This window comes from Acanthaster planci, linkage group LG05, assembly GCF_054643075.1.
Source record: "Acanthaster planci isolate LZ-2023a linkage group LG05, COTS_SCS, whole genome shotgun sequence".
NCBI classification, from domain to species: Eukaryota; Metazoa; Echinodermata; class Asteroidea; order Valvatida; family Acanthasteridae; genus Acanthaster; species Acanthaster planci.
In genome coordinates this window covers 20078414-20106038 of record NC_141781.1, presented here as the reverse complement: position 1 = coordinate 20106038, position 27625 = coordinate 20078414, and the positions used below count along the sequence as shown (strand labels likewise).

At 43.0% G+C, this 27625-nt stretch overlaps 4 protein-coding genes across 8 annotated transcripts; all 4 read right to left on the bottom strand.

The window, feature by feature from the left end:
• Positions 1 to 151: 151 nt before the first annotated feature.
• On the bottom strand, positions 152 to 7552 carry LOC110990072 (uncharacterized). Of its 2 annotated transcripts, none has more exons than XM_022254871.2 (6): positions 7240 to 7552; positions 6175 to 6373; positions 5688 to 5821; positions 4904 to 4985; positions 2363 to 2485; positions 152 to 1679 (listed from the first exon to the last, which is right to left on the bottom strand). In XM_022254871.2, the coding sequence occupies exons 1-6, from the start codon at positions 7426 to 7428 to the stop codon at positions 1192 to 1194; spliced, it is 1215 nt and encodes a 404-aa protein (XP_022110563.2). In that variant the 5' UTR covers positions 7429 to 7552; the 3' UTR covers positions 152 to 1191. The 2 variants fall into 2 exon arrangements, with proteins under 2 accessions (XP_022110563.2, XP_022110562.2); XM_022254870.2 differs by having other exon boundaries at positions 4895 to 4985; positions 7240 to 7551.
• Positions 7553 to 8637: 1085 nt separating this feature from the next.
• LOC110990066 (hyaluronidase-1-like) lies at positions 8638 to 15083 on the bottom strand. Its single transcript, XM_022254865.2, has 3 exons — positions 14603 to 15083; positions 12019 to 12609; positions 8638 to 11537 (listed from the first exon to the last, which is right to left on the bottom strand). Exons 1-3 carry the CDS (start codon positions 14894 to 14896, stop codon positions 11160 to 11162), a joined length of 1263 nt encoding a protein of 420 aa, XP_022110557.2. The 5' UTR covers positions 14897 to 15083; the 3' UTR covers positions 8638 to 11159.
• Positions 15084 to 17600: 2517 nt separating this feature from the next.
• Positions 17601 to 22333, bottom strand: LOC110990068 (uncharacterized). Its single transcript, XM_022254867.2, has 4 exons — positions 21754 to 22333; positions 20648 to 20822; positions 20024 to 20110; positions 17601 to 19398 (listed from the first exon to the last, which is right to left on the bottom strand). Exons 1-4 carry the CDS (start codon positions 21940 to 21942, stop codon positions 18908 to 18910), a joined length of 942 nt encoding a protein of 313 aa, XP_022110559.2. The 5' UTR covers positions 21943 to 22333; the 3' UTR covers positions 17601 to 18907.
• Positions 22334 to 23838: 1505 nt separating this feature from the next.
• On the bottom strand, positions 23839 to 27613 carry LOC110990081 (uncharacterized). 4 transcript variants are annotated; one of them, XM_022254890.2, is made up of 3 exons: positions 27423 to 27613; positions 26621 to 27106; positions 23839 to 25822 (listed from the first exon to the last, which is right to left on the bottom strand). In XM_022254890.2, exons 2-3 carry the CDS (start codon positions 27038 to 27040, stop codon positions 25715 to 25717), a joined length of 528 nt encoding a protein of 175 aa, XP_022110582.2. In that variant the 5' UTR covers positions 27041 to 27106; positions 27423 to 27613; the 3' UTR covers positions 23839 to 25714. The 4 variants fall into 4 exon arrangements, with proteins under 4 accessions (XP_022110582.2, XP_022110583.2, XP_022110581.2 ...); XM_022254891.2 differs by having other exon boundaries at positions 26621 to 27086; XM_022254889.2 differs by having other exon boundaries at positions 26621 to 27075; positions 27423 to 27610.
• Positions 27614 to 27625: the final 12 nt, after the last annotated feature.

Here is a 27625-nt window from a genome sequence, read left to right as displayed (position 1 = left end):
TTTGCAAAAAATGAATTCTTTTTGTTTTTTTGATTGCTCGAATCCATATTCCATTAAACAGTACGCCAGGGCTATACCCTTCATTAATTAAGTATACTTGTATAAAACAAACAAACCTGCAGTAATTTATCAAAGCTGTTATTCTGCATCATATGATTCAACGACAAACATCATGCAATATTTTATTCTTGAAATGTGGTTATCTGAGCACATGTATTTAAATTACTGTTGATTACCAAGTACATGCATTTTTTGTTCAAAATTTGATGGTTTACGTTAATTCACCTGTAACTTCTAAATTCCACCAGACACAGTTATCAACATTAACATGTTATTAAAAATTGCTTTTCTCAAACATGTACCACTCACCAACACCCACGCATAGCTATTCTGAGCATGCTTCATACTTCGTTCATGTCGTTAGTTTTAGGGGAAATAGATTCACGGTATAAAAGGGATTCCAGGTTTTAAACGGTTCACAAAAAGGCCCAGGAAGAGTACGTTACTGTGCAAAATATTTTGTGCAATTTTGTTTTTTTCTTTCTCTCTCTTTCGTTTGAAGTGCACCATTACAACTTCAGGTTATCTTTGCCATTCTCGGGGGTTCATCAGTTTGCCGTAGACGAGAATTTCCCCTTTTGGAAAAGGGACTGCTCAGCGGACAATATCCGTGCGAATCCACCAGCGATTCTGCCAAATTCGCTGCAAAATTGGGCTTTCCTGTCGAAAATGAAATGATACCTGTGCTCCTGAATAAGCATTTCTCAGCATAAAAACCACCAAAGGGCACCAAACAAGTTCTAAAAGGCAAATCAAAAATTAAAGTTACAGCTAAAAAAAGCACACAGCTGGATTTCCGAAAGATGCTTTGCGTATAAATCCGAGGATAACTGATTATGTCACATAAATTGCCTATTGAAAATTTCAATTTTCAAATTCGGTTTAGGTGCATATGTTCCATTTGTGCAGCACACTTGTGCTTATGACTAAATGGAATTAGCACAAAAACATTAAAGCATGAAAAGGCCCTTAATATGGCAAAATGAAAACTGAAAATTATGGTTGAATGGAGCAATTGCCAAATGTTGCGCGGTCCAAATTTACTCTGACAAAACGGAATGCGATGGTGTTACTACATGAATATATGTCTCCTTCGGTGTTGTCAGGTCGGTACGCTGTGTTTCATTCGTTCTAGATGCTACAGACTGTGCACGTTATTTCACGCCCATTAACATAAGGGGGGCAAAGCAGAGAACCGCAAACCCCTTCCATGATGTAGAGGCGCGAGCCTTCACTGTTGGCCTTACTGCCGGGGATAGCCTCCGGTGCCTGGTCCACACACAGAGCTTTGGACCGCTGCTCCTCACTGTACTTCCCGGACATGAGGAAGCCCCTGTACTCTTCCGTCCAGTTCTCAGGGCAGCCCAGCTTGGCCGGGAAGAGCAGCTGGGTCCCGCGGTCAAGGAGGCGGCACACGGCGCAGGGAATGTCGTGGTTATTTAGAAACTCAGCGTTATCGTGGGAGAAAGGGTCAAAGGGGAGTTCATACTCCGCCCCGTACAGGTACGAGTGTGAGTTTGACGAGTCGCTGTAAGTGGATGCCCACTCCGGCTGCGATGGAAGACAGAAAAAATCCACCGAGCCACCCTTGTAAGAAAAATATGACCCACCGACAGTACCTGCATATAGAAAGTAATAAACCAAGGAAATATCTATGAGAAATGACCCAATGCAAAGAAACTAATTCTGAAGGAGTTTCTTATGATCTTAGTTGTTTTCATCTTAGACAAATAATAGGTAAATACGAATTTGAATAGATTTATTTTTTATTATTTTATATTATTATTTGGATGAATAGAAGTAAGCATTCGGTTTTTCGTTAATGAGAGCTTAGACAAAGAATTAAATTTGCTGTTTGCGCACAGCCAAATTCGTCACTGCTTCGATGACCTGAAAGCCTTAATTCTTTTGGATAAGAATGTTTAGTTGATGCTGCTATATGAGACAAGAAAAAAATATAATAAAATAAAAGAATAATACAATACAGCCAAAAAATACAGCCGTGAAAATCAACATCTTGAAGTCACCTTCTGAATCCTGAGTTTGTTCGCTGCACAGTTCACGAAGTGTGCCGACCAAACACTTGTGTGTCAGTTCATGATGTAGATGGTGATTTTGGGGAGTTTGGACCTAATTTCAAACTTTTGAAACAGCTTCGGCACGTGTTTGGGTAAACTCTTATGTCGTTTTTATTTCAAATTTCCAATCGTGGAAAAACTGAAGGCGACGATTTTTATGGTGCATGTGCTCTGCCAGCCCCCCCCCCCTTACGCTGAGTAGCTTTAGGCCTTCAAATACGTACCAGCATACACACGCTCTGTGTTATTGCCAGTCGGGCAGGTAGTGCGCCCCCATCGGACGTAAGTGTCGCCCCCAGACGGTCTCAAGGTAGGATACACGTCATGTGGCCCGGAATCGAGTGTCTCTGCATTCAGAGTTGATTAAAAGCACAACAGCATCACAGCCGATTCATTTTGATGGAATACGATCGCAGTGACAATGAATTTGAGCAATCATCTTCTCTTCCAAATTCCTGACATCTCTTTGAGATTAATCGTAATGGAGATTTCTTTAGTTTCCGTTGATCCAACAAAATTCATGCCATTTCGCTCGAATATATCAATTCTGTTCTAGTCAAACACAAACATAACAAATGTGACCCACCATCGTAAAACCAGGCTGAAGTTGGTATTTGTGATGTTGGACAATTCCTCTCCCTCAGCTTTTTTTCACACTTTAAAGTGATCCATGTTAAATCTAAATTCTGTCTGCAGTTAGCTTCTTACGGGTAGTAATAGCTGTAAAACTCCCATGAAAATCTGAAGAGCGGAAGTTACACTATTTTAGGCTATGAAGTTACCTACTTCAGCCTGGTTTTGGCATGGTGGGTCACAAATGTGTACATTAAAAACGAGAAAGCAGGGAACTATTTTGCAAGAAATCGCAAACGGGAGCATTTCTCTAGTCGGCAACTCAAGGCTTAAATCATAAAACGAACTCCTTCACTACATGAACTAAGCCAAGAACCAAAGCATAATCATAGTCAACATCATGAGTGAGTTGACAGACACTTTAATGTGATGTGCTCAAGAGGAATGCACGACTTGAAGATGTCAGGTCAAGCACGCAGAAAGAATGAAGGATGCTTAAAAATATCAGGACCTTTTCACATCTTTATTGAAGGGACGTATTCGCTGATTGGACACAAATTCCACTCGCTCGTTGAACAGTATTACTACGGGGAGTTTTTACTGACTTGTTGCCAAGTCGTTAATAAATCTTTAACACAGTGGCGTCAACCTCATGTTTACGTGTGAACTTTTCTATTACAGTGAGATGGGACACCAGCCATGCGCCGCGGAGTGCGCACGTACAAAGAGCGTGGTGCCATTAGGTTTAGGGTCTATCGATTAGGCTTCCGTCTCAACCCGCGATCCACGCTGTTTGTGCGTGCAAGAGTTTGAGCAGGGACGTTGGTTTGCTCGTCGTTCAGCGCCCAAACAGGGCTCTGAAGGGCCGATGGCTTTGCACTGTTATAGGCTACATTGTGCTCTACCTGTGACTGCGAGGTTATCACTTCCTGTTAGCAAGCGTTATTTAATTTGGGGGGTTCACCAATGGCAATGCTTTGACACGGGCAAAGTATCAATTTTAGATGAACGAATAAAGTGTAGTGAGAACATTTCCAGCAAGGAGGAAGAAAAGGAAAAAATATCAAAGTGATAACCGCCGGTTGTGTAACGCATTGAGCGAGCTCGCGCGCCTGGCAGAAATTTACCCACAATGCTCTGAACCTCATTGGTTGTGACCACGTGTGACGTATTTCCTTCATTAAAATCTGTGCAAGGACATCAGCCCTTTCCAACGCCCTGTGTGGGCGCTGGGCGACAAGTAAAACTCGGCACGCGATCCACGCGGTTTGGGCGTACACGAGTTTGCGCAGAGACCCCCGTTGATTATCTCGTCCCCAATGAACAGATAATCGACCATCCAATCACCGACTTTCTCAATTGTGTTCACAGCAAATGCGCATCGCTAGCGGATTCTATGCCAACATCCTGATTGGTTTAGACTCTTGAGTGGATGAATATTAATGAACCTCAACAGCATGTGTTTAAGACCGCAACTGCACGCGCTTCACCGAGTGCAGTGCACTCGAGGAGCATTTTTGTGTGCGTTGTCGACATGGAGTGGTCGTCGATCAAATTTTACATTATAAAGTGTAATGATTTGAATGGAGTCCGAGAAGTATAATATTGTTGTCAGTAGAATCCGCCATTAAGATACTGGGGATAGGGACAGTAAGACCCTAGCAGCTGCAAGCAGAGTCTCAATGCCAGAATACATTTGTCTAGTTGCGAAAAGATATGGAAAAAAAGTCGGTGATTTTCCAGTTGGTTCCAATATGCACCGACCTACTCAAAGACCTACTCGTATAGTCGAGGGTTTGTACCCTTGTACTGCGCAACGCTACAAAAATAATTACGGGGTGGATGCGGCTAAAATAAGTCAAACGTGTCGACATCATGACTCACAAAATGCATGAGAATCGACATGCGTCGCCAGATCTATACATGCCCTGACGCTTTGAGAAGAAAGTCTCATTTGAGTAATGGAGGAAGCCTGCCATTTGCGCAGCGGTGCAGGATTGAATCTCATCGCGCGTATGCACTGCACCACGCGCATAATAGAAAAACAGTGCAAGAACGCCTATGCCAAATTGTTAGAAATCGAAACTCGGCCAGTTGTTACACTACAGCCGCGCCTGCGGATTTCGACCGAAGTTCACAGACAAAAAAAGACTATCAAACGACTTGGCTAGTCTAGCATTTACCACCCTTACTGACGTCACCCAGAGCTCTCTTCGATCGGCGATGCATCATCAATCCAGATGAATCTCCGTCCTCATCGGTGCCAAAATCCCCCTGTCAAGTCAAATCAAATAGGCTCACACGTAACGGCAGCTCGGCTTTGAGTATACTCAATGAGCCCATTTTAAGATCAGTATATTATTCGGACAATTCTCAATCTTTTGTGAGTAAACTCGAGGATAACTTCGACTTTGTATAAACTCAGATATCGAGTAGATATTTTCAAAACGCTTTACCAATCCAGATCTTCCACGTGATTTGCCTCACTGTGTCACGTGATATTCGGTAATTCCACCTTTAAAACTCGCCTTCAAACATGTACTCAACTGCATAATTTGTTTTACTGTGCCAGTGATAGCCAGTGATATACACGAGAAACTTTCAAATTTTTACGAAGATATACGGAATGATATTCAAATGTGGACATTTGGATGGGACATCCTGGATTAGGACTTAGCGCATCTATAAATACAAAATCGAAAATGACAAAGGGTGTTTGGTTTGTGGAAAACTGTGTAAAACGTCTTGACTTCAGTAATATTTCATTTTTCTGTGAAGGTAAAGGTGACAGTTCTGCGGCTTTTATTGAGGCTAACAGAAATAGTTCATGGGATCCAACAAAACCTAGTAAAAGCTCGATTGTGTGGACCAGTGTGTATTTTTTTTCAATAGCCGCTCTTATGACCCTGACAATGTACAGTTTAGGGACAATTTACAAATGATTTTTGTTCCTGTTGGGAGTGAAATGCGTACTACCTTGTCACCCTTGAGTCCAGGAGGTCCGGCCGGTCCAGGCGGTCCAGCCGGTCCCTGCGCCCCGTCTCGTCCCTTCTCACCGTCTTTCCCATCCCGGCCATCTCGACAGAAAACGAATTCACCGCTTCTTGGATCTGCTGACCAAAGTATGCCCAAATGTACTTGTCACCCATGTACGAGGGAAACATCAAACGTGCTCTCAAAACGAATCAATACAACAAACGGGGACAATCTCACGGCCGGGGGCGGATTCCCCCCCCCTGTATGTTTGAATTCGCAAAGTTGGCGTCAAAATGACCTCAAAGAGTGACTCTACAACTCCTAAAAGCTCACCTCCTGAAAAAACTGTATTGCGGTGATATTCGACAAAAATGTAATGGATATGGATTCCACTCCAGGCTCTTTTTGGATTAAAATATTATGAAAATAATAGAGTTGAGACACTTTCTGGTCGGACAAAATCAGTCTGGCTGGAGATTTAACGCACCGTATCTTGCAGCATCCGGCCGCGAAGAGAGTGTGACATTGTCTTGGAAGCTGCGTCCAATTGACGCCTTGAATTCCTGCTCTCTTCTTCTTCGCAATTGGGCAATCCTCCAGGTTGGGGCACTCAGTTTCGGGTCGTCTTGTCTCTCAGTGGAGTCCTCCAACCATGCCAAACGCTCCTCATGAATGAGCACCTGCTCCTGTAACGTATATCGCGGAGTTTTTCCAGGGAAACAAAAATTCATTTGGGAAACTATAACTGAAATCACCCGTAACAAAGTGCTTCACGAATGTACCCGACACAGTCAAGACCTTGGCTCACACATGCTGCTTGCCTAGCTATTTTCTACAATAATTCCAAATGTACCTCGTTGATTTATCGCAAAAGTTTGAGGGGTCAAGAACTGTGGTGTCTCATCATGTGCATGACCAAAATTCAGCAACCCCCCTCCCCCATCGTTTTCATAAAGAAAAAAAACGGAAAACGATCACTAGTAGCCCTTCCAAAGAGAACAGTTCTGCATTGGAGAAACCTGCCAACGCATGCACCAGTTTGATTGGGAATTAAAAATAATAATACATGTATCTTTGATTGTTTTCTATTTTGACAGAAGGTTGGATCGATTCTACCTGTTTGATGGAGCCTTCAACTTTGCCATCTGGTTCTCTACACCCGTAGATTTGAGATGAGCTGGATTCAGAAACGGCGCATCTCATAATTTAAATAAGTTGAGACACCTTTGTTCCTCGCGTACGAATGATACTCAAGTCGTTTGGTTTTGATGCCATTCGTACGTGGTGTTATACTGGCGCATCTAACCATTCATCTCGGCGACAAAATGTTTTAGCTTCATTTGTTTTTGTCTATTTTTAAGTGGGAAATTGAAGGTTTCTGGTTCTGGCTGTGAATTACCAAGGCACTCATATCTATAAAGGGGAGGGAAATCTATCTTTCTCCCTTTCTTATCTTTTCACTTTATACGCAAGTGGGGTGCAAATTACCTGATCACGTCAGCAGACGATAGTGAAGCGGGCACAAGTTGCGCCCTTCAGGCCAAAGACTCACCTCGAGGGATTGCAACTCCCTGCGGACGTAGAGCACGGTGAGACCCACTGAGACCGAGACGATGCACACGTTCAGCAGCGCGCCCGCCAAGAACCAGCGCCAGAATTTTCCGTTTGTCGCCGACGTGCTCTTCCCCGAGAGAAAATCACTCGCCAGAGGGACCTCGGTTGATTTGTGATTTGAAGCCATTTTCCGAGGTCGCCGACGAAATCTGAGTCCCTGGTGTCTTTGTTCCCTCTAGAAAGCCCTATACGCTAGCTGGGTTGACAAGCGCTCTAAATACTTGTCGTAGACACATGACTTGATGCAGCTGCGGTAGGCTTATAAGTATAAGACACCATCAGATAAGCGGAAGTATAAGGAAGACGGGAACGCGATAAGAATAATCTCGTGATCACTTTTGACTGAGATGAATACAAAAACATAAGTTGCTGGAGTTCAAGAGGATGGCCGACACTGCAACTGACAATAACAGGAAACCCAGAACAGTCCAACGGGGAAACAGCTCAAAGATTCCCCCCAAAGAGCTGGGGAAATTACGCCACTGCGTTAAAGTGCCGCGTTTATTTCAAGTATAGTCTGTAATTTTTCAAGTGAAAAATTGCTGCAATCGAATGCAGTCACTCAGTGCCGCAAAACGCGTAGCGACCTGATATGTGTGTATGTGGCGGGGGGAGCGGGCAACCTCCAATGATTAATAAATACAGCTTCAGTTAGCAAGTGAATCCAACAAATTGGTGTATATAAACGATATACCTCGGCCTTCGGCACTTTTTGAATTTTACACGACTCAAGTAGTGAACAAGTTATAAGTAGGCCAATTGACTCCAGCCCCCCCCCCCGAAAATACCTTCGAAACGCCCCTGGCCACCAATATATTGCCACATATGGTTTTCAAAAGTCGTGGCTACATCGCGTCGCAGTGCTGTTACTGTTCCTGATAAGATCGGTCGTTACAGGAAAACATCAACCTTCAAGAAGACATTCGTGTTTTCCTTCTTTGTAATGATACCCTAAATCAAGAGGTATATGACTTTAACCTTCCCCCAAGAGTCGTGTATCCGTGTTAGATCTTATCCAGCACTTCCGCGCTCATCGGATACTTTGCCAACTGGTTTTCTTCCAAGATTGCGTTGATGGGTAAGCCAGGCTGTCATTGGATGAATTCATACAATGCTCACCCTGTGCAAACCGTCCTGGTAAGTTATCAGGGGAATTCGACAGACAACAGGAGACCTCGATATTCGTCTCTGGCATTGTTTGCAGCAGTTGCTCCCTGGACAATCAATTAATGGCAGACCTTCTGACTAAGACACTTCGTGGCGGCAAACACGTCGTTTCCATGTCACGTTTGAGGCTATACAGGGACCGGTATGCAAGCTTAACATAACAAAGCAATGCCAAACCAACCATCTTGGAACGGGATGTTTAATTGATCACCACTTTGATTTTTAAATATGACCTGATACTTGTAGGCCTAATAGCTTTTGTTTCCACGTGCTGAAGCTTTACGTAGTACAAAATTCACTTGGAATTCTGGAAACAAAACTATAGATTTACGGGTTGCACATTAGGGCCCCCCAACAAATTGAGTCAAATCTTCCAGTGGTGCAGCACTAACATAGAATATAATAGATTATTTACATCCTTTGTTCTTGTTTTCTTTCCTAATAATCCAAGGCTGCTGTTGTAACAAGGTCATCTCCAAAATCTGACAGGCCTCTAACCAATGAGGTATGATTGTACACAACTCCAACTCTGTTCAGGCAGACAACCGTCCACTTGTTTGCCTCTGCACGTGCCCCAAGCTGGACAAAGAGAGGGCGCTATTTTCCTAGCAATGGAGGCTCCTTTGGTAGGAACTGCACTTCGCTGGTGTACGAACGACTATGAATTACACGCGTTGCGTGCGCGTCGCTACCACAAAAAAAAAACCGAACACTCCCAACCAGCATGACTCTTTCAACCGATGAGGATTTGCTTCTGCTCAAGGCGGGCCCTGTATTCACACATGCAACTCTTTAAATGCAAACTGACATAGGATTCCTTTGTAAATTTACAGAATTCTAGGCTGTGCACGTATTATGGATAGAGGTCATTGAGGTCACCACCTTTTTTATTGCCTGAGTGGACCGGTCACTGTCAGCGAGATTGAGTCGTCACAGAATCGTGACTAGTACTGTGAATGATTGGAACAAAGCTTGGACAAGATGACCAAGCTACCTGGTATCCGCCTCGAGCATAAGCATTCCCTTCCCCGGTCGGTTTAAAAGAGAAATTTTCGTCGGGAGTGTTCATTTTATTGGTAACCACGCGCACACCGTAACACGTGCATTTCATACAGTTGTTTGTGAACAAGAGACAGTTTACTTCAGACTACAGAAAATTGCTCCCTCCCTTTAGTCCGTCCATCTGGACATCTTGGGGCTTGTTGTATCCTCTAGGGTCACCCCTATGTTGTAAATAGAACATTCCACTCTTGCAAGATGCAGCTGACACGTTTAACATTCCTTTTGTATTGTTATTTTATGCACAAGCTATCACCATGCATCTTGTTGGCTACTGCCTGTAGTTTTTGGCTTAGGAGGCAGTGCATATTGTGCTGTTGTAGTGTGTGGTATTGCTGTAGCTCTTACTGCGGACTGTAGCTTTGGTGACATCCTTGTGGAATTTCTAGTGTGGTTTAGCTACTGTGATTTTAGTTGTTTGTCTTGTAGTATTTTAGACTTTTTAGACCTTATTTAAGCATCGTCAGTGGGTGTGTTTGCTGTCGGAGTTGGCTGTAGTACACGGTCACACACTTGAACACACCTGCTCATGCAAGACTGACGATTAACAAGCCATGCTCGGCGCCGGGAGAATCTTCCAGGAGCGACTTCTCACAAGAGAGGTTAGTGTCAGTTAATTAGATATATACACCCCCTCTTTGGGCTCATATCCAAGGCAGGTATACCATATAGGTGCTTGAGTAAGGTGCAGCGTTATCTGTCTTCTGAGAAAGATGGACAGCTAGGCCCTATCTTTTATAAGATTGTCCTGATTGAGCAATATAATCGGGCCCCTATTGTCAACATTTCTTTGTTTTCACTGTCGACTGTGCGTTGAAAGAGATGCTGAAGAAAGTATTGATGTGTAGCGGTATGTCATGAAATGTTTTTCACGTCATTTTTCATGCCTAACGCACTCACATTGCCTGCTGTATCTGTCTCCTGTTACGTTTCTTCAATGTTTTGCTCTCCGACGCCGCTATCGTTTCGTTCTAAATGGTGCAGTTGCACTGTTTGGAATCTGCATGGCCCAGATTTAAAGTAAGTAGATTTTTTTTCTACTTCACCGAATACTATGGCCAGAATTCTAAAGTTGTTCACAAATTCCCTGTTCTGAGGGCTGAATTTACCCATGGCACTGCACAGATTACGAAACATTTGTGTAATTTTGAATGTAATATGGCAGTAACCTGTGCATTTGTTTTTACTAGTTCTGAATATGGGTGTTCTGTTCTCGGCATGCGTGCGTGCTCTGAGCCTGTGCAATACTGCACCACTTGAGGCAGTCAGTACATGTATCTGTATATTGTTTTTACAATCTCGTAAAGGTTCACATGTTAAATAAATCCCTCCGATGCACCGACCTGCTATTTTACTGATTATGGACCGTTGTCCGTCAAATTGTGAAGGCCACTTAAAATCATGCCCCCAGCCCCAAAGACCCTTTAATGGCATTTAAATCGATTTGAGGGTGTCCCTGGGTGTGTGCCGATGCCTACCAATAAAAAACGAGAAGAAAAGGTCAGAATAAGGTCACAGTACCTTTTTATCCAGTAAGGGGGGCCACCAAGTCAGCAAAAATGTGACCCCCCCCCCACATGAAACAACCCAGACAGCTGTCTAGGTGTAAACTATTTAAACCATCATCCCATATCAAACCGCTATACTGCAATCATTCCCTCTCCATCCATGGTAACACTGGCAGGCACAATCGTGATGCGGCAAAGCGGACAAGAGGAGCCCAGTAAATACAGCCCTCTTAAGACTATTTCTTATGAATTCAATAGGGGGCGCTGTTTTAGCACACGTCAAAATCTTCCCGACGCATCTACCGTGACCGCTGCAGATGGACTGACTGCATTCCAAGGCAGCATCCGTCGTGGTCTTGACCAGCGGACCCAGGGCTGATGCGATGTAACTCTGGACCTCAATACAACCCTCTCTTGTTTTGGTGTCGTTATACGCATCCCACAGCACTACCCCAGACACGCCCATCTCTGCACTCAATAAAATGGTGTCTCGTAGGTGCTCCTACAGGGAAAACATTGTAGTTATTGTAACAATGTATTTATTTTTATGTCCCTAAGAATTGCTGTAACTGTTGCTATTAAGCCTTCAAACAAAATTTTTTAAATTATCCACCTTATCCCCCTTTTATTTCAATGTATCATGGTCTTATTCAACTCTCACTCTTGTAGTCATAAATCTTTCATTTATTGACCTTGTGTATAACTTGGTATATACATTGCAAAACGGAAATATATGAAATGTTGAGTCCAAAAGACGTCTAGACATGCGTGATGAAATAAATGTAATGATACTCGCGTTTTTGCTTCAAGAAAATCTGAATGTAGTTGTGTACATAGACCTATTGAAAAAAATTGCCCTTTTTAAGTACAGGTAATTTTTTTCATACTTGCAGGGTTTTGTTGCAACAGGCAATGATGGGGCAATCCACGTCGGAACCAAATTATCAATTTAGACGTGGTTGAACTTTTAAAAGTTAACTTACCAGGTTAAGAAACAGATCGGTTCCTTCATATTTAATTCGACAGTAACTGAATACTGGGGTCGACTGATGTTTGGATTTCTGTCGACATCTGAAAGTTTCGTCAAGAACTGACTCCACAAACTGGACTGGATTCTCCACCTCGGCCCCTTTGTCCTTTGAATCACTGAGATAAATGGAGGGATACAGGGCGGTCACTTCGTCAAACAGCCAAGGCATCTTCTTTGCAACTTGTATGGCAAGTTCGGAACAGTTGTAGGCGATTGTCTTGAATTGGCAGTACGGATGATGGTAGAAACCCCAGAGGGCGTCTGGTCGTAGTTCTTTGGCCAACTGGATTGTGGATTCAAACAAAGATTTGGCGGCTTGCTCGTATTCGAGTTTAGCGACCATCTCCAGACGTGTGGTGTTCCAGTCGGGGTGGCGGAGTTGCACCAGACTGATTGAAATGTCCTTGTAGAGTCTCCTGGTATAATCCCATTCCGGATGCCAATATTCCCAATCAATGACAGCAAGTCCTCTGAAGTGATCATCCGGGACTCTGTTCAAGATGTCGATGGTGGCTTTCTCCAAGTGTGCCGACAGATTTACCAGCTTGATATGGTTCAAAGAAAAGAAAATTGTGCTGAGTAATTATAGGGTTCTAAAGTAATGTAAAGAAACTGAAGTGTAATTTAAAAAAATCTAAAGCTTTTATTAAAGGTGGTCATTATTTAAACACCCCCATTTGCCGTAAATTTTCAAAATTGGCAAATTTGGGGCTCGCTATCCAATCAACTTGTTTCTTTTTGACTTCCCTAGAGTGACTGCTTCGAGAAAGGTCAATAAGAAACGCTGTAGGTTTTTAACACTAAAAGTGCAGCTCGCGTGAGTTGTCTTGTAAAAAAAATCTGTGGGTGACAGGACATTCAAAGATAGCGCCCCCCCCGGCCGAGCATTTTTTAACGGCTTCGATTAGTGACTGGCAAATCGACCTTCAAATTTATGTCGCTTCTTTTATCATACACGCGGTGCGGCGACATGCATACACGTTCGACCACTCGTTCACGTCACATCGACGTTGGTCAAGAGCCGTCAACACCATGACGCCGTGAGTGCACAGCATGTAGACTTTACAGATTTTTTTTAAAAAATTGTTCACTATCCTTCTATTTCCGGCAAAAATTATTGTGATAGGGAAAATGGTATGTACAATGTCTGGAAATTGAAGATTTTGTTCACAGAATTAGGCTTCAGCAAGGAGCTCTGAAAAGAGCGGCTTGTTGCATCATGCTGCTCATGCAGTTTGGACCATACTATTATCTCACGGGGGTGGTAGTGAGACGGTGATAATTTGGCGAGGTCAACTCCTTTTTTAGAAAGAAATTTTCTTTCAAACCATTCCAAATTCTTCTTTAGGCTTTCAATGACTTTTTGTCCGTACACAAATCTATTTTTAGTAGTTGATGTGTTTGGGCGTTGGGACGGTATTTTGGCGGTTTTAATTATTACGTTTTAATATGGACTGCTCCACCAGCCGCACGGGGCACAAACATTTTTGTTGTGTCCACATGTCCGTTACAACGGTTGGGGTACTCAAACGAATTATATTTCTTTTCAGAGATCGGGAACCCTGCAAAAATGGACCACAACCGAGGGCGAAATGCTTCGATTTGGCAGTTTGAGTGCTCCAATCAATTCTTCCTCCACATGTTGTCAAGATTCGGCCCCCTTTGCCCACATGATTCGACTGAATACCAGTAAATCAAACATGTTGCAAGATCGTTTAGCGAACGTGACGCCAAGCTGCGATAATGTAGGCCTACTTATTGTTGGGCATTAATACCAGAAGTTCAAGACCCAACAATCTAGTCTTTCTAGTCTACTCGACAAGCGAAGCATGACGCATAAACCCACACACGTATAAGATAGGCGAATACAACTGTACATACATACACGTACATGTATATTACGCTACGTACATAATTATGTACACTGTGATGTACAAGTGGGTGCATGTGTACTGTACATCTGAACACATGTACATGGCCTGCAAAGTCGACATTTATTCCGGAGTAAGGATATCTCTTTTTCGCAAGACGTGCCAAGTTACCAATTAATCGAGAAGATAGATCTGTTATTAATATTGATATTACTATTGTTAATAGAGATATCTCCGTTTGTAAAAAAGATATACACGTACTTTTACAGAGATTGTGCATAGCAGCCTTTTTCCTGGTTAGCCATGCGTAGCCTGTTGTGCTATTCCTCCGTAACAAAAGCAGTCACCAGAAAGGTGGCTGTTTCTAATAGAGATAACAGTATAATACTAGAAATATCTCTATTTCACGATTAAGTGTTAACTTTGTACGTCTCAAAATACAGATATATATATATTTGGGGATTAACCGTCATCTCTGCACGCCATACAAAGTACATGTACGTAGCTTGCTCTGTAACTTTGCCGTAAAGCTTAACCCACGGGAGGTTGGTTGGCCGTGATAGTCCACAGTGACTTGGTCTCGTGCGTGAGGCCCAATATTTTTACCCCCGACAAAAAAAAGCGCTGAGACCGGCTTCAACGAGGCTAGGATAGCACAGGACTTACCTGTGGAACACCACCATTGGCAAAAACACCGTTTTTAACAAACGGATAAAGGCCTATATGGTCATTGTAGAAAATCACGGAATTGTCTGCTCCGGAGGCGATGTTGTATGCCGACAAATTAAGGTCGATCCCGAAGTTTGCCTGGCAGGCATTGGTGTGAGTGTTCCAGATTGCAGCGAAGGGCCGGCTACCAATCTCCCCTAGGGAGAGGTTTCGCGTCGGTGTTAGACGTGACATCGGCAGCACAGTCACCAGAACGGAGAGACGAAGCAACGCCGACGGAAACTTTTCCATGATGATGATTATGCGTTCTGTTAATATGTTTAAGGCCCTAGCTCTAGACCTGTGGTAAAAGCTCTTTACGCTGTATAGCAGGACGAATTGTCATCAATCTGTGCGGTTATTTATATGCGCATTCAAAGAATATTTTATTCAATATACCCACGGGTGATTGAGCACGTTAGTGTGTACTAACTGCGCCACTGAATAAAAATTAAATTACATGTACTATACCTTATGTGAACTTAGACTTGATCAAGTCGGGATTCTCTGTGACGTTTATCTGTATAAACGTTTATGTTTTGGCGATAGAGGATTCTCAACGCTGAGCGGCGTTACTTGCTTCGCGCCCTCTTGTGTCCACTTATCACTTTGAGTTCAGAAATCCCGACTTAACGAATCTGCCAAACGTTTGTACCATTATACGCAGCGAAAGATCTCATTCACCAATAGTGGTAGCAGCCAATCTCATTGCAGGACTTGTTTTTACATCGTTCATACCTGCATTGTAATGAACGGATATACAGGTCTGACTACTTTGATTGGTGGAAATTCTAAGGCTGACACTTATATTGATGGAAATTCCGTATACGTTATGCAATTAAGATCGTGTCGCTTATGTGCAACTATGAACGTACAGTATTACCGACAGGGGGTCCGAATGGCTTATCCGTCAAGTCAGATTTATTGACTGGTAACGTATGACGTTGTCATGGATGTATATAAAAATCTGGACCCGCAATGCCCTCAAGCATCTTATACTGATCATTGAATCCACTAGTGGCCATTTCAGTGAGCCGAAAACAAAGCTTGCCCGGCAATGCCCGCCCTTTGTTCTCCCTGGCGACAATAGGTACAATGGCCAGCGAGCCACCTCGCGAATTTGTATTCGCTTGGTAAAATAGCCGCTGGTTGGCTTCTATTTCATACAAAGGTGTTGAAAGCCCAGATTATTTTTTTATTATGTCAGTGCAGGTTTTACAATGAAGACTGTCACTATTGACGGCGTTTTATCAAGGTTATGCGAGCTGCCGAGCGCGACGACCGTGTACTGAGTACAGGCTGAAGAAATGCCACGGCTGACTGGGAAGAGCAAAGTAATAATCCGACTTGATTCAAGTCTAATGTGAACTCAAGCGCGCAAGTGCACTTCATTTTCAAGCAGACAACAACATTTTATTGTGCAAACAGGCGATGGGTATCCCTTGTTACTCCTTTCTGGAACACAAAATGCCGACGTCGAGCTACCCAAACGAACGAACTGTGAACTGATAGAATCCGAATAATAGTGCAATTACAATGGAAAACCGGAGTTACATTGGAGTTACATATTCATTCGACCAAGTCTCCCAATGACCAACTGCGCATGGTCGGAGTGTAGCAGAGTACAGTGCACGTACATTTTTTTTTCAACAAGTGCAATATTTCGTAAAATTTTTTCAAAAAGGTTGGAAAATGTGATGATCCTGTATTAAACCGCTTTGTTGCAATCATGCCCTCTCCAGCCATGGCAACACTGGCAGGTACAATAATATTGCTTCCCGCACCCATATCACGATGTCACAGCGGACTAGGGGGACTCAGTAAATACCGCCCCAAGACTGTTTCTCTTAAACTCAATAGAGGGCGCTGTTTTAGCGCACGTCATGATTTTCCCGACGTATCTACTGTGACCGCTGCAGATGGACTGACTGCACTCCAGGGCAGAATCGGTCGTGGTCTTAACAGATCCAGGGCTGATGCAATGCAACTCTGGACTATGATACAACCTTGTTTGGTCAAACGTATCCCAAAGCATCACCCCAGACACGCCCATCTCCGTACTCAATAGACCTTTCCACTAATAAATTCATTTGCACGCATGCGCACAAATGGCCAAGGCGGCAAGGGCCATTGGAAATGTACAGGGGTGCGATTTTCATAGTTTTCTCTCAGGATTTCTGGCTTTGTCCAGGCTTTCTTCAGAAAATCCCATCAAATCTTTTTTGCTATTAGTTTCTAATCTAAGCGGGGTATTTAGTGCTCTGTAAAAAGGCTTTACGATCGTAACTTTTCCTGTGTGCTTGAGATGTTAAGCGGAGCGGGGAAAATACAAACTTGCGTGCATATCGAGTCGGACAACATAGTTGCTCAACTACAAAATTAAAGCCATACAAACGCTGGGATAATCGGAACATTTTGCACGGTCATCAGCCTTGGTCTCTGGGCCCTCTGAAAGCAGTGCGCTGGCCATGCATAGCCCAATATGAACCTGTATTTCGGGCATGCCGGACACAATAGGAGGGCTCTATTTGGTTTTAAGTAAAATCTTACGGACTTACTCCGAATGTTACCCAATTCAAACTGCGCCCGCCATCCTATGTGCCACATACAACGATGTGAATAATAACATCATTCTTGAGGACCATTTACTTCAAATTTTGATATATCCTCAGTGTTACCGATTTTATTTCAGAAGGACCTTTAACCCCAATTCAGAATTGACACCAATCCTGGTGGGGTTTTTCGCATCTTTTTTCAAAATGACATTCGCTTGTGCTTCCTGAACGTAGACACGAAGTCGCATACCACGCCTCGCTTTTTTCCCCTATTTTGACCTTTGTATGAATGTCTTGTCTATTCCGGATTACCGCTTCCGCAGTGGTTGGGAGACAGTCGTAAAATAGCCATCGGAGGGTTACACTGTGCATAGTACAGAGATCTTCATTCATCCATAACATTCAGTACGATTATTAAACTGAAGTTTGCTTTATTAAAGCTACCATTTTGCTTTCATGACATAATTCTGAGTACAGAACACACAAGTGTGTAAACGCCTTCAATCGTGGACTCCCTATTGTTCCTCTTTTGTTCATACTTTAACTTTTTCGGAAGACCTCACATATGTTTTGTACACGTTTTCCAACCGTGGACTCTTCGGCAACCGTGGACCCTATTGTCCCCTTTTGTTACAGGTCCACGATTTGAATGTGTATACAAACTCACTATATCAACTTTTTGTTGAGTAGCATAGATAACACTCTAAAACGTCTGATGTTAAAATCAACACTTTTGGTGTTATCAGATGACCACACCATAGGGTGTTACTTTACGTGTTACTCTGCACTGGAGGGTGTGAAAAGTAACACCAAATAGCACCAAAATGTTTAAAACCAGTGAAAAGTGTGGCTGTAGTCCTCTGATAACACCGGGGGTGTTAAAGTTAACACCCCAGTTTTTGCAGTGTACACGTACTTGAAAAGTTCACGGTCCGCTTTAAGTTAAGTGTTGTACTTACAGACAGCTTAATTTGCTTCACTGAGATACAGTTGTTACAATAAAAATACCCAAGTACCTCATCGACAATAACTTCTGTCCGAAGAAAAAAACAAGCTCTCGATCAAAAAAGAACGTGCACTGTTTAATTAATTAATTTCATTATCATTATAATTGCATTATCGCTAGTATAAATATTAAGAGAATATGTATTACAATACGGTAAAGTAGAAATCAAAGCGGCTATGGCCAACAACAGGTTTTCACTCATTGCGCATGTTTTGTGCAACTGTATGTACATGCATGTATTATCTGGCACTCTGTATTAAAACGAACATTTTATCGATAGTCCTGAAAATCCTGGGCGCTGTTTTACGTATAGACACTACAAATTGCCTTTGAAAACGCTTGGGGAACAACGTATCACTGTCCTATGTTCATGTACTGAATTAAAGAAAATGCAAGAACAACGAAAACGGAAGATAAAACAATAGCTACAATCGTGGCAAATTTTGCTTAATATCAAAAAGCTCTAAAATTGTGATTTTCTTCCTTAATTTCACCACTGTTGTGCTCTTGTATAATTGCGTTTAGCCAAAAAAGAAATTAGAGTGGCAAATTGAGCATTAAGAATGACGATTAACAGAGCAAGTGATATTACGTTGCGCGACTCTATCTGAGCTGATAAGAAAGAATGCGATTAATCGCACATGCCTCACTGATCATTTGTTGGCTATCAAGTCGGTTGGGGTGCACCGTGTTCCATTCATTCTAGATACTACAGACTGTGCACGTTATTTCACGCCCATTAACATAAGGGGGGCATAGAAGAGAACCGCAAACCCCTTCAACTGCGTACAGTAGCCCTCCATTCGCGTTAGACTGACTACCGGGCACAACCTCAGGGGCCTGGTCCACGCACACGGCTTTGGAGCGCTGCTGGTGATTGTAGTGTCCGGACATGAGGAAACCTCTGTATTCCTCCGTCCAGCTCGCGGGGCAGCCCAGCTTGGCCGGGAAAAGCAGCTGGGTCCCCCGGTCGACGAGGCGGCACACGGCGCAAGGAACGTCACGATCTTGGAGGAACTCTGCATTCTCGTGGGAAAAGGGATCAAATGCCGAAACCTCATACTCCATCCCGTAGAGGTATGACTGTGAGTTGGTGCCGTCGTTGTGGTTGGATGCCCACTCCGGCTCAGGAGGCAGGCAGAAGAAATCCACTGACCCACCGCTATGAGAATAAAGAGAACCGGCGGCAGTACCTTCGTGCAAAAATTAAGATCAGGAACAACACCGATTGGAATAAAAGACTGCAGCGTTTCACATTCTTGTATTGTATTGCATTGTATTGTATTATACCCTCATGGAGTTGGATTAAAGAAAAAGAACGCATTTATTTACAATGCAAACGGTGTAAATTTAACACCTTTAGTTTCCATATAGGACAACATCAGGTTGGTGTTGTTCATTTGAAAACCACTTGTAGGAACGGGTTCAAACATTTGCTTCTTCGTGATGCAAAGTTGTGTGTGGTCCGATATCAGTTATTATCGTAAGGGGCATTCCCACACTTGGTTCGAGCAGATCTTCTGCTGTCGAGGGCATTTCTCTCGTCTGTGTGTTTTTTTCCATCCTCGGTTTGTTTTGGAGGTCCAAGAGATAGATTTTATTAATTTAGATGTTCCAGTATTGCAAATTATATGCAATCAGACATCCAAGGTTGGTATACGACTTCTTTTCCTTCTGCAAAACTCCTGACTTAATTTGCAAACTGCAGAATCCAGGAAGCTTAGGTAGCAAGAGTTTTTAGTTTTATACTACATTACTAGCGCAGATTTTACATTGTCTAATGTCACAAGAAAAATGGTTTCATAGACAAGTACATACCAGCATACACGAGCTCGGTATGGGTTGGGCATGTAGTGCGCCCCCATCGCACGTACGTGTCCCCGCCTGACGGCCTCTCATGACTTCCTGCATTCACAATGGAAAAAAAATTAGCATACGAATAAATTCTTCCATCAGGTGACCGCCTATCAAGGCCCCATTGCTATCGAGAATTGCACTCAAGACATTAACTGTTATCGCTGCCTTGACGTGTACAATTTCTGGCTAAAGGGTTGATGAGGACACTACACGTTTTGACACTTCTTGGTCATCTTGACAGAAGCAAACGTTCCATGGCTATGTCCAAAAACGTATTCACAAATTTAAGGTACTCACGAGAGACAATAATACATTTTAACATATTTTACTATGTTAAAATAAATTTTATATCATAACAAGATTTTAACAAGCAAATCAATGCGCCCACTACCACCGTAAACACGCCCTCAATGAGTAATGCAGTGTAACTTGGGATGTTTCATTGATAACGAAAAAATGACTGGGGAAAATTGTGTTTTCCAAATAGGGCAGATTATGACTTCTGATTGGACCTTAAGAGAGAGCCCTGCGCCATGAGGCTGCTCTCAACGGTGCTTCAAACTAATCTACCACCGCTCTGCGCACCGTATCTTGTCGCGTTCGGTGCTGAGCCGTGGCCTTCCAACAGTTGCGATTCCTCGTCTCTTCTCTTTCTCATTTGGGCGTGCTTCCGAAACGGGACACTCATTTGCACGGCGTCCTGCTTCGAGTGAGTGTTCTCCAGCCACTCCAGGCGCTCCTCGTGACTCAGTATCTGCACCTATTGCAAGAAAAATGGCATTTTTTTCAGGGCGGTTTGACGTTTTTAAGAGTAACGAAAGCACGTCGATAGCAACTATTTATTTTGCTGTCGCTCAAATTCACGTCACCCTTAAAAGTAAGACAGTTAAAAAGATATTTGACTTTTTTTAATACTCGCTGGCCAGTCTAACATAGTCATAAAGGAAAACATAACATTTAGCAGCGGGAATGCAAGAAATTGTGAGGTGCACGATGGAACCAAATAGGTTATTGTTGATATTGAGCAACAGATTTGAGGCATTCCCGATACTGGTACATGATGGTGTACAAATATAGTGAAATCTGCGGGCCTATTGTTTCAATTAATTAAGCAGTCACACAAAGACGATGTTTACATTACTTACTTCGAATTAAAGAAAACAATTATATGTACAAACAGAATAGGGAACTACCAGTGCGCGCAACACTGTAAAATTGAGGAAAAACTAATTTCATTTTTGTTTGTTTTTTCCTTAATGTTTCGCTAATGGGGAAAAGTGGGATCGATTCTGACTGCTAGACTGAGCATCTGAAAAGTGGGATCGATTCTGACTGCTAAAAGACTGAGTTCTTTAAATTTGTGAGTGTACAAGAAAATCTTTGTCTGTGCATTTTAATATGAACAGGATCTAACCCGTAGCCTGATGCGCTTGTCTATTTGGGAGGTTCATCGTTGTATTGGTCGTATGCCACGCCCGAGTACCACCTGCCATGGAGCAGAGTGACTGCAGTGATGACTTCTAATTGCGGCCTATGGACCGGTACATTAAAACACACTTCGAGGTAATTAATTAATTAATTAATTAAGGAGTTCATTCGAACTTTTTCCCCATACCTATAGCCGATGCTGGTGATGGCTTTATCACATTATAGAGATTACTCAAGCGCGTCTGTGAAGGCGAAGAACTTACCCAGACTTCCTGCATCTCTGTGCGGACATACAGCACGGTCAGACTGACCGAGACGGACACGATGCACACGTTCAGCAGAGCGCCCGCCAAGAGCCAGCGCCAGAGCCTCCCGTTCTTGGCTGAGGTGCTCTTCCCCGGGAGAAAATCGCCGCCTAGGGTCACCTCGGGTAACTTGTGATCGGGAGCCATTTTCGCCGACACCAAGTTTAGTCCAAGTTTTTCCCCGACTTTTGCCCACGGCGGACACTCACACAATAACCGAGACCGACGAATCTTAGTAGCGGTGCGGTTGAGGGTTTTTGTTGATGCGCATGACAAAGCTGGACGAGGTGGTATATAGATACTGTAAGACGAGACGCCACGAGGATACAACACGAGGAGGAAGAGGATGCGAAGAAAGGTTAAGTTACTGACATTGAAGCCTGGTGGGTAAAGCGCCAGTTTAAAACTGAACCTTCACTCGATGAGAGATAAGACACTGAAAGCAATAACATCAGGAAGCAAGAAACATTAATGGGAGAGCACCTACACGGCTCCAAAATGGCCCTCGATAGATTTAAACCTCAACCCCCTCAATATTTTCTGCGGATAACATCGCAGTCCATTGCTTTTTTCACACGTTTAACCTTCTGTAGTTTTTGTAGAAACCCCTAACGGTCGTCGTGACCATGAGCGTAAATCCGGGGGGGTATGTATTTTTTTCCATATGTGTCATATATTTTGACACTACATGTAATTAGTTTTTGGAAAAAAAGTCCCAGTCTGAGATAAAAGTTTGAACCAAGTGTCATCGTTAATTCGTCTCACCCCTCCCCTAAAAAAACGTTTTTTTCAGATCAATTTTGTTCATTTCTAACAAGACAGCTTAAGTAGGTTCGTCATTGCTGTAATGTTCATGTTGTTGACCAATATGTTCGTTAGGGATTTAGTGTCTGTAAAACCTTTCCTTACTCGTCTTTGCTTCTATTGGAATACTTTTCTTGTTGAGTTATTTTCCTCATCAATGTTACTTGCACCATGGAGGCTATGTGTCAAGAAAGATGTTCCTAAACATTGCTTTAAAATGTTCTGAACCCGTATACGTGGGACCTAATAAAAACAATTTGGAGGAAAACGCACATATAAAGTATCGACAAGTCGCGTTCTGTTTACCTTAAACCCTCCAAGGGGAACCTCAACAGGGAACTTGGCGGATCCTAGTTGGGTCTTGTCCAATGTTGCCTGATGACACCCTACCCGCCGTGGCATTGCGAGCATTGTCTCAGGTGTCGTTAGTGGAGTCGAACTCTCATTCGATGTCCCTAGAAACTAAATTCAGCAAATATTTGGCAGTTCTTGCGGCTAAGTTCACCCATGGCAAAGGTCGTTGCGCGTCGTTTTCATGACAGTCGACCTTCAACCCATTTCAACAACATCCGTTCCAGATGCATACGCACTTGGTTTTATGAGGATTCGATTTCGGTAGGGAAAATCGCCCGCCACGCATGTAGCTTTATAAAACACTCCGGGCACAGTGCCAAAGATTTGTTCTCGGACAAACTGCATTTTGTGTTCACCTTTATTTTCTAAAACATTAATTTGATTGTTTATTACTGTGTAAATGTTATTGAATAGATATTCATCTTTTGAATTGAAAACAGTCAGTGTGGGTATACGCTATATCTCAATTCCATTTCATCTGCACAGGGGAATTCAGGTGGTCGAACTACGACGACGAAGCAACAAGTTATGATTACGTTTGGTTATAGTTTATCTGTTCGTGCGTTGTTGCCCGAGAGGATGATTCATGGCATGTTCTCAATATACTAAAATTGAAGTCAAAATATTGTTAAAATCTAGTATAAAAGGAATCACACGTACAGCCGCAAGAATATCGCACTATCGTTTTAAATAAGATACATATAATGTTCGGATTATAAGAGTGCGGAATTTCAATTACTGCCATGTGTAAAAGATAGTTGATGAACGGTGAAACTTCTTCGATTTCTTTAAAAGTATAAGAAACATTTTATAATTACTTTTGGAGACATTTGGGTATTGTTCTTTTAGCTCTTCTTAACAGCTACATGGCTACAGGAAAAGAAATCAAAGTGTCATTGGCTGCCAAACCGTTTAATGTTGTTTTCAAACCGATACAAGTTTAAAAAGTAAATAAAATAGAAAACATTTAGCTTTAAGCACAGTAACATTCAATCATCAAGATGCAAGTAGTGGAAACGATTTTACTGCAGTCAAAATAAAAGAACAAAGTATGCGGCATCTTTTTAAGCAATGCGTGCGCGTAGTTAATCATTTTCAAATTCTCGTTTCGTAACAGTAGAAATACATAAAGAAAACACATATAAACGAAATAACAAAGTTTTGAAATACTGCTTTGAGAGAATACCATTCTCGGGGAATAATATGGAATGTCCACAATCCATTGCACATACCTAATTGAAGCCAGGGAATACTTGTATTTTGGCAGCAAGAAAGGTGGCCCTCGATAGCTATTAAACAAAGTGCATGCTACTTGCTGTAGACTGGTACCCTTCCTAATCACAATTCGTGGAGAATTTTGAAACAACCGTCCACATCCGAGATACACATGATGAAAATGTGTATACCAGGCAAGATATGGGACGGAGGGGTACCCCCTTACCTGTCCTATCCCTACACACACTCTAGACTATTGTTACCTAACACATCCCCCCTAGAAGTCTGTAAAGAATTTCTGAGATTCCGATCAAACAATGACCAACACAAAGGCAGGGGGGGTCCTCTCCGTCCCATATCTTGCTTCAAATGTACATGTATGCTGTACAGCTCTACACAGAAACACTTCCCAAATGATTGTCAGCCGTCCATTGTAACGAATACAAAATTGTCACACCTGCATATGCCTACCCTGTCGAGTGATGGAAAGTAATAGGCTATACAGTCAGCCCTTGTCCATTTGTTATTTTCATTTCAGCATTTGCATATTTACATATTCATCATCATGTATGTGAATAAATTGCATACCGATGCTGTAACCCATCCATGTGGAATTCGCATAGAGTTAGTGGACAGAAAGTACACAGAGAACTTGCGTTTAAACTTCAATCAGTTACTGAATTTTTGGTTTTTACACTTAAAATGCAGCTCAAACACCTTAAATATTGTTACCAACACAAAACATTTACTTACAGCTGAAACAAACCCATAACCACCTCGTTTGTAGGGTTTAACACATGTGAGCAGTTTGCTTTTTGCAATCAAGAAGCTCCACTTTTGGTCGTGGCTTCTTTTGTCCATGTACACTGATCATGAAAATTGCATGTTCTTGGCTTTGGGCTGCAACACATGAGTGCTGATGAAAGCATCTGCCAACATGTGAACCCACTTCCTATTGTGTAGACCTCTGTCACAGGAAGACATCTTGCTTTTCTACCAGTCAAACCTACGTAACCAAATTTACGCTGCATCCAAATCTGTTGTCCAGAGCTAGGTCTAGGTCTTCACTCCATTGGAAATACGTGGCGACATGCAGACAATAGACCCAGCCGTAGCTCTAGACGCCCGTTTTGGACACACCCTGAGGCCACCTGACATGCCTGAGGCCAAGAAAAAACCACCTGTTCCTTTTTATCAACATATGAGGTTGTACTGTTATTGCTGACGGGGCTACAGCGAACATGACAAACATGGCAGCATCCTGATAAAAATCTACAGGCTTACATGTAGTCCTCAATCCTCTGACAGGGGATTAAGGAGTGCTAGGGTTGATGCTTTTGGCATGTATAGACAGCTCCGAAATGCAAGCTCAATAGCTCATGTCTCAGAAAAGCAAAAAGGTTACATGAAAAGTTTCCAAAATTTTTGGGCACTCCCAAAACACATTTGGCCCCCAAAACTGCTTCTGGATCAGTCAGTGTACCTCAACATATAGGAATAAAGAAATTGGACCAGAAGAATTTAAAATGATGTAGGTATTGTTCTCTTAAAACGAAAACCTGTCATTCCATTCTGGTCTTTGTTTGGATTCGGCCGACTGGGTTCCCCTCGCTCGGGGGTGAGTCAAGGGCGAGGCAGTTTGCTGATGACCACCCTGGCAAAGAAATGAGAAAATGTCGTCAGTGGAGAACACGGCAAACTCACCGGGCATAATTCGCAAACCAAGCATCGCAGGCATGGCTATTTGATACAGCAGATCCGGGTGGAATTCGCTTCACAAGAAATTCAGTTTTGTGGCCGACTGCCCGAGACACTGAGGGTACGCGGTGGGGGGGGGGGAAACTGAATTTTCAACATCACAGGGCAGGCATGAGGGTAAGTCTGACGACAAAAACAGACCTGTGTACCGATGATATATCACAGTGTTTACCACAGTGCACAGTGGGATAATTGAAGACTGGGGGTCATCTGTGGAGAGTGACAGGCATAATCTTACCATTCCAAGTTATGGAAGACAATTTCCTGGAATGTTTATAGATGCTTCTTACCATCCCGAATAATTGCCTTTTAGAGATGGAGTTATGCTCACGATGGCGGTGTATGGCAAGATGGGTCATTCTGTAAACCTGCAGCCTGTTTCTGTCCTGTTCCTGGTACATCTGATGTATCATTATGTAAATTTTGAACACGTTCTTTAATTTCCAAGAGTGATTAAAAATTACATGTACCTGCCAAATCAAAATACATTTATATCCCTTGTCAAATTACACAGGTCGAGCGTACTCACAGGGACAGAAAAAATGTCATGTCGGACCCAAGTTTACAGAATGACCCCTATATGCACCGATGATCCCTATTTCATTCTGCACTACAGAAAACAGTGTGATGCATCATGAGGGCGTACATGCACATGTTGGGCTGTAACTACACTGTTGCATATACATGTACGTACATCAGCACTGTGAGCCTTCCTCTGCCCTGCACCGACGGCCACTCTTCTGTTCTTCGTCTTGTGAGAACGCTCTCCCATCTCGACCGAATTGTAGATGCGCCGCTGAGTGACGGACAGGCCTTTCTTGGGATGGATGGGCGGGAGCGATGCGCTGACTGCATCCCCCCTCCTGCCCACCCCAGCACCACGGACAGTCGCGTCCCGGGCTCTCCCGTCGTCCACCTCCCGTCTCCTCAGCTCTTCTTTAAGTCGCTTGTTCAGCTCCAGCGCTTCGTGGAGCAGGGTCGTCGTCTCGTCATCAGTCAGCTGGACGTTCTCCAACTCGCTGCATATGGACTCGATGTCGTCCAGCGGGCTGGCTACAGTCATTTGCTCTTGGGCCCCGTCACTTTCTTCAAGGGGCGGCTGATCAGCCTCCATCACTGTCAATAGTGCCGCTAATGCCTAGGCATGCTCTTGTGTGGGACTGAATTAACAGTAATTCTTCTGAATAAACATGATAAATGTTAAATTAAAAAAAAAGGATTTTAGTTCAAGACTGGACTGGACAATGGAGTTCATGATCTGCCTCATTCATCAAATATGGATGCCAAAACCTACGCACACAAACCCAAAACTCGAAGGTTTAAGAGGCTATGAGAATTTGGGTGTAAAATTAAAAGCGACAAGGCAATAAAAGTATTTTAACGCACTCCTTAATTAAAATTGCACCTCTTTTCATTGCATTTTTTTTGCTACCTGTCAAGTGTCATGCCATTCGAGAGCTTTACGTTGAACTGAAGGTTAGAGAATTCCTTCTCACCTTTTTAATCGTGGCCGGAACAATTCTCACGAGTAAATCGGGTTTTCGAAAGTCATGTTATGGACAACAGCTGAACGGTAAAAAGTGAACTACAGAAGCGCCTGAACATCCTCAAGTTAAGTACATCCATTGCATTACCTCTGATAAGTACGCTTCTCAAAATGTTCCAAACAGCGCCATCAATTGCTGGCGTTTTGTGTTTT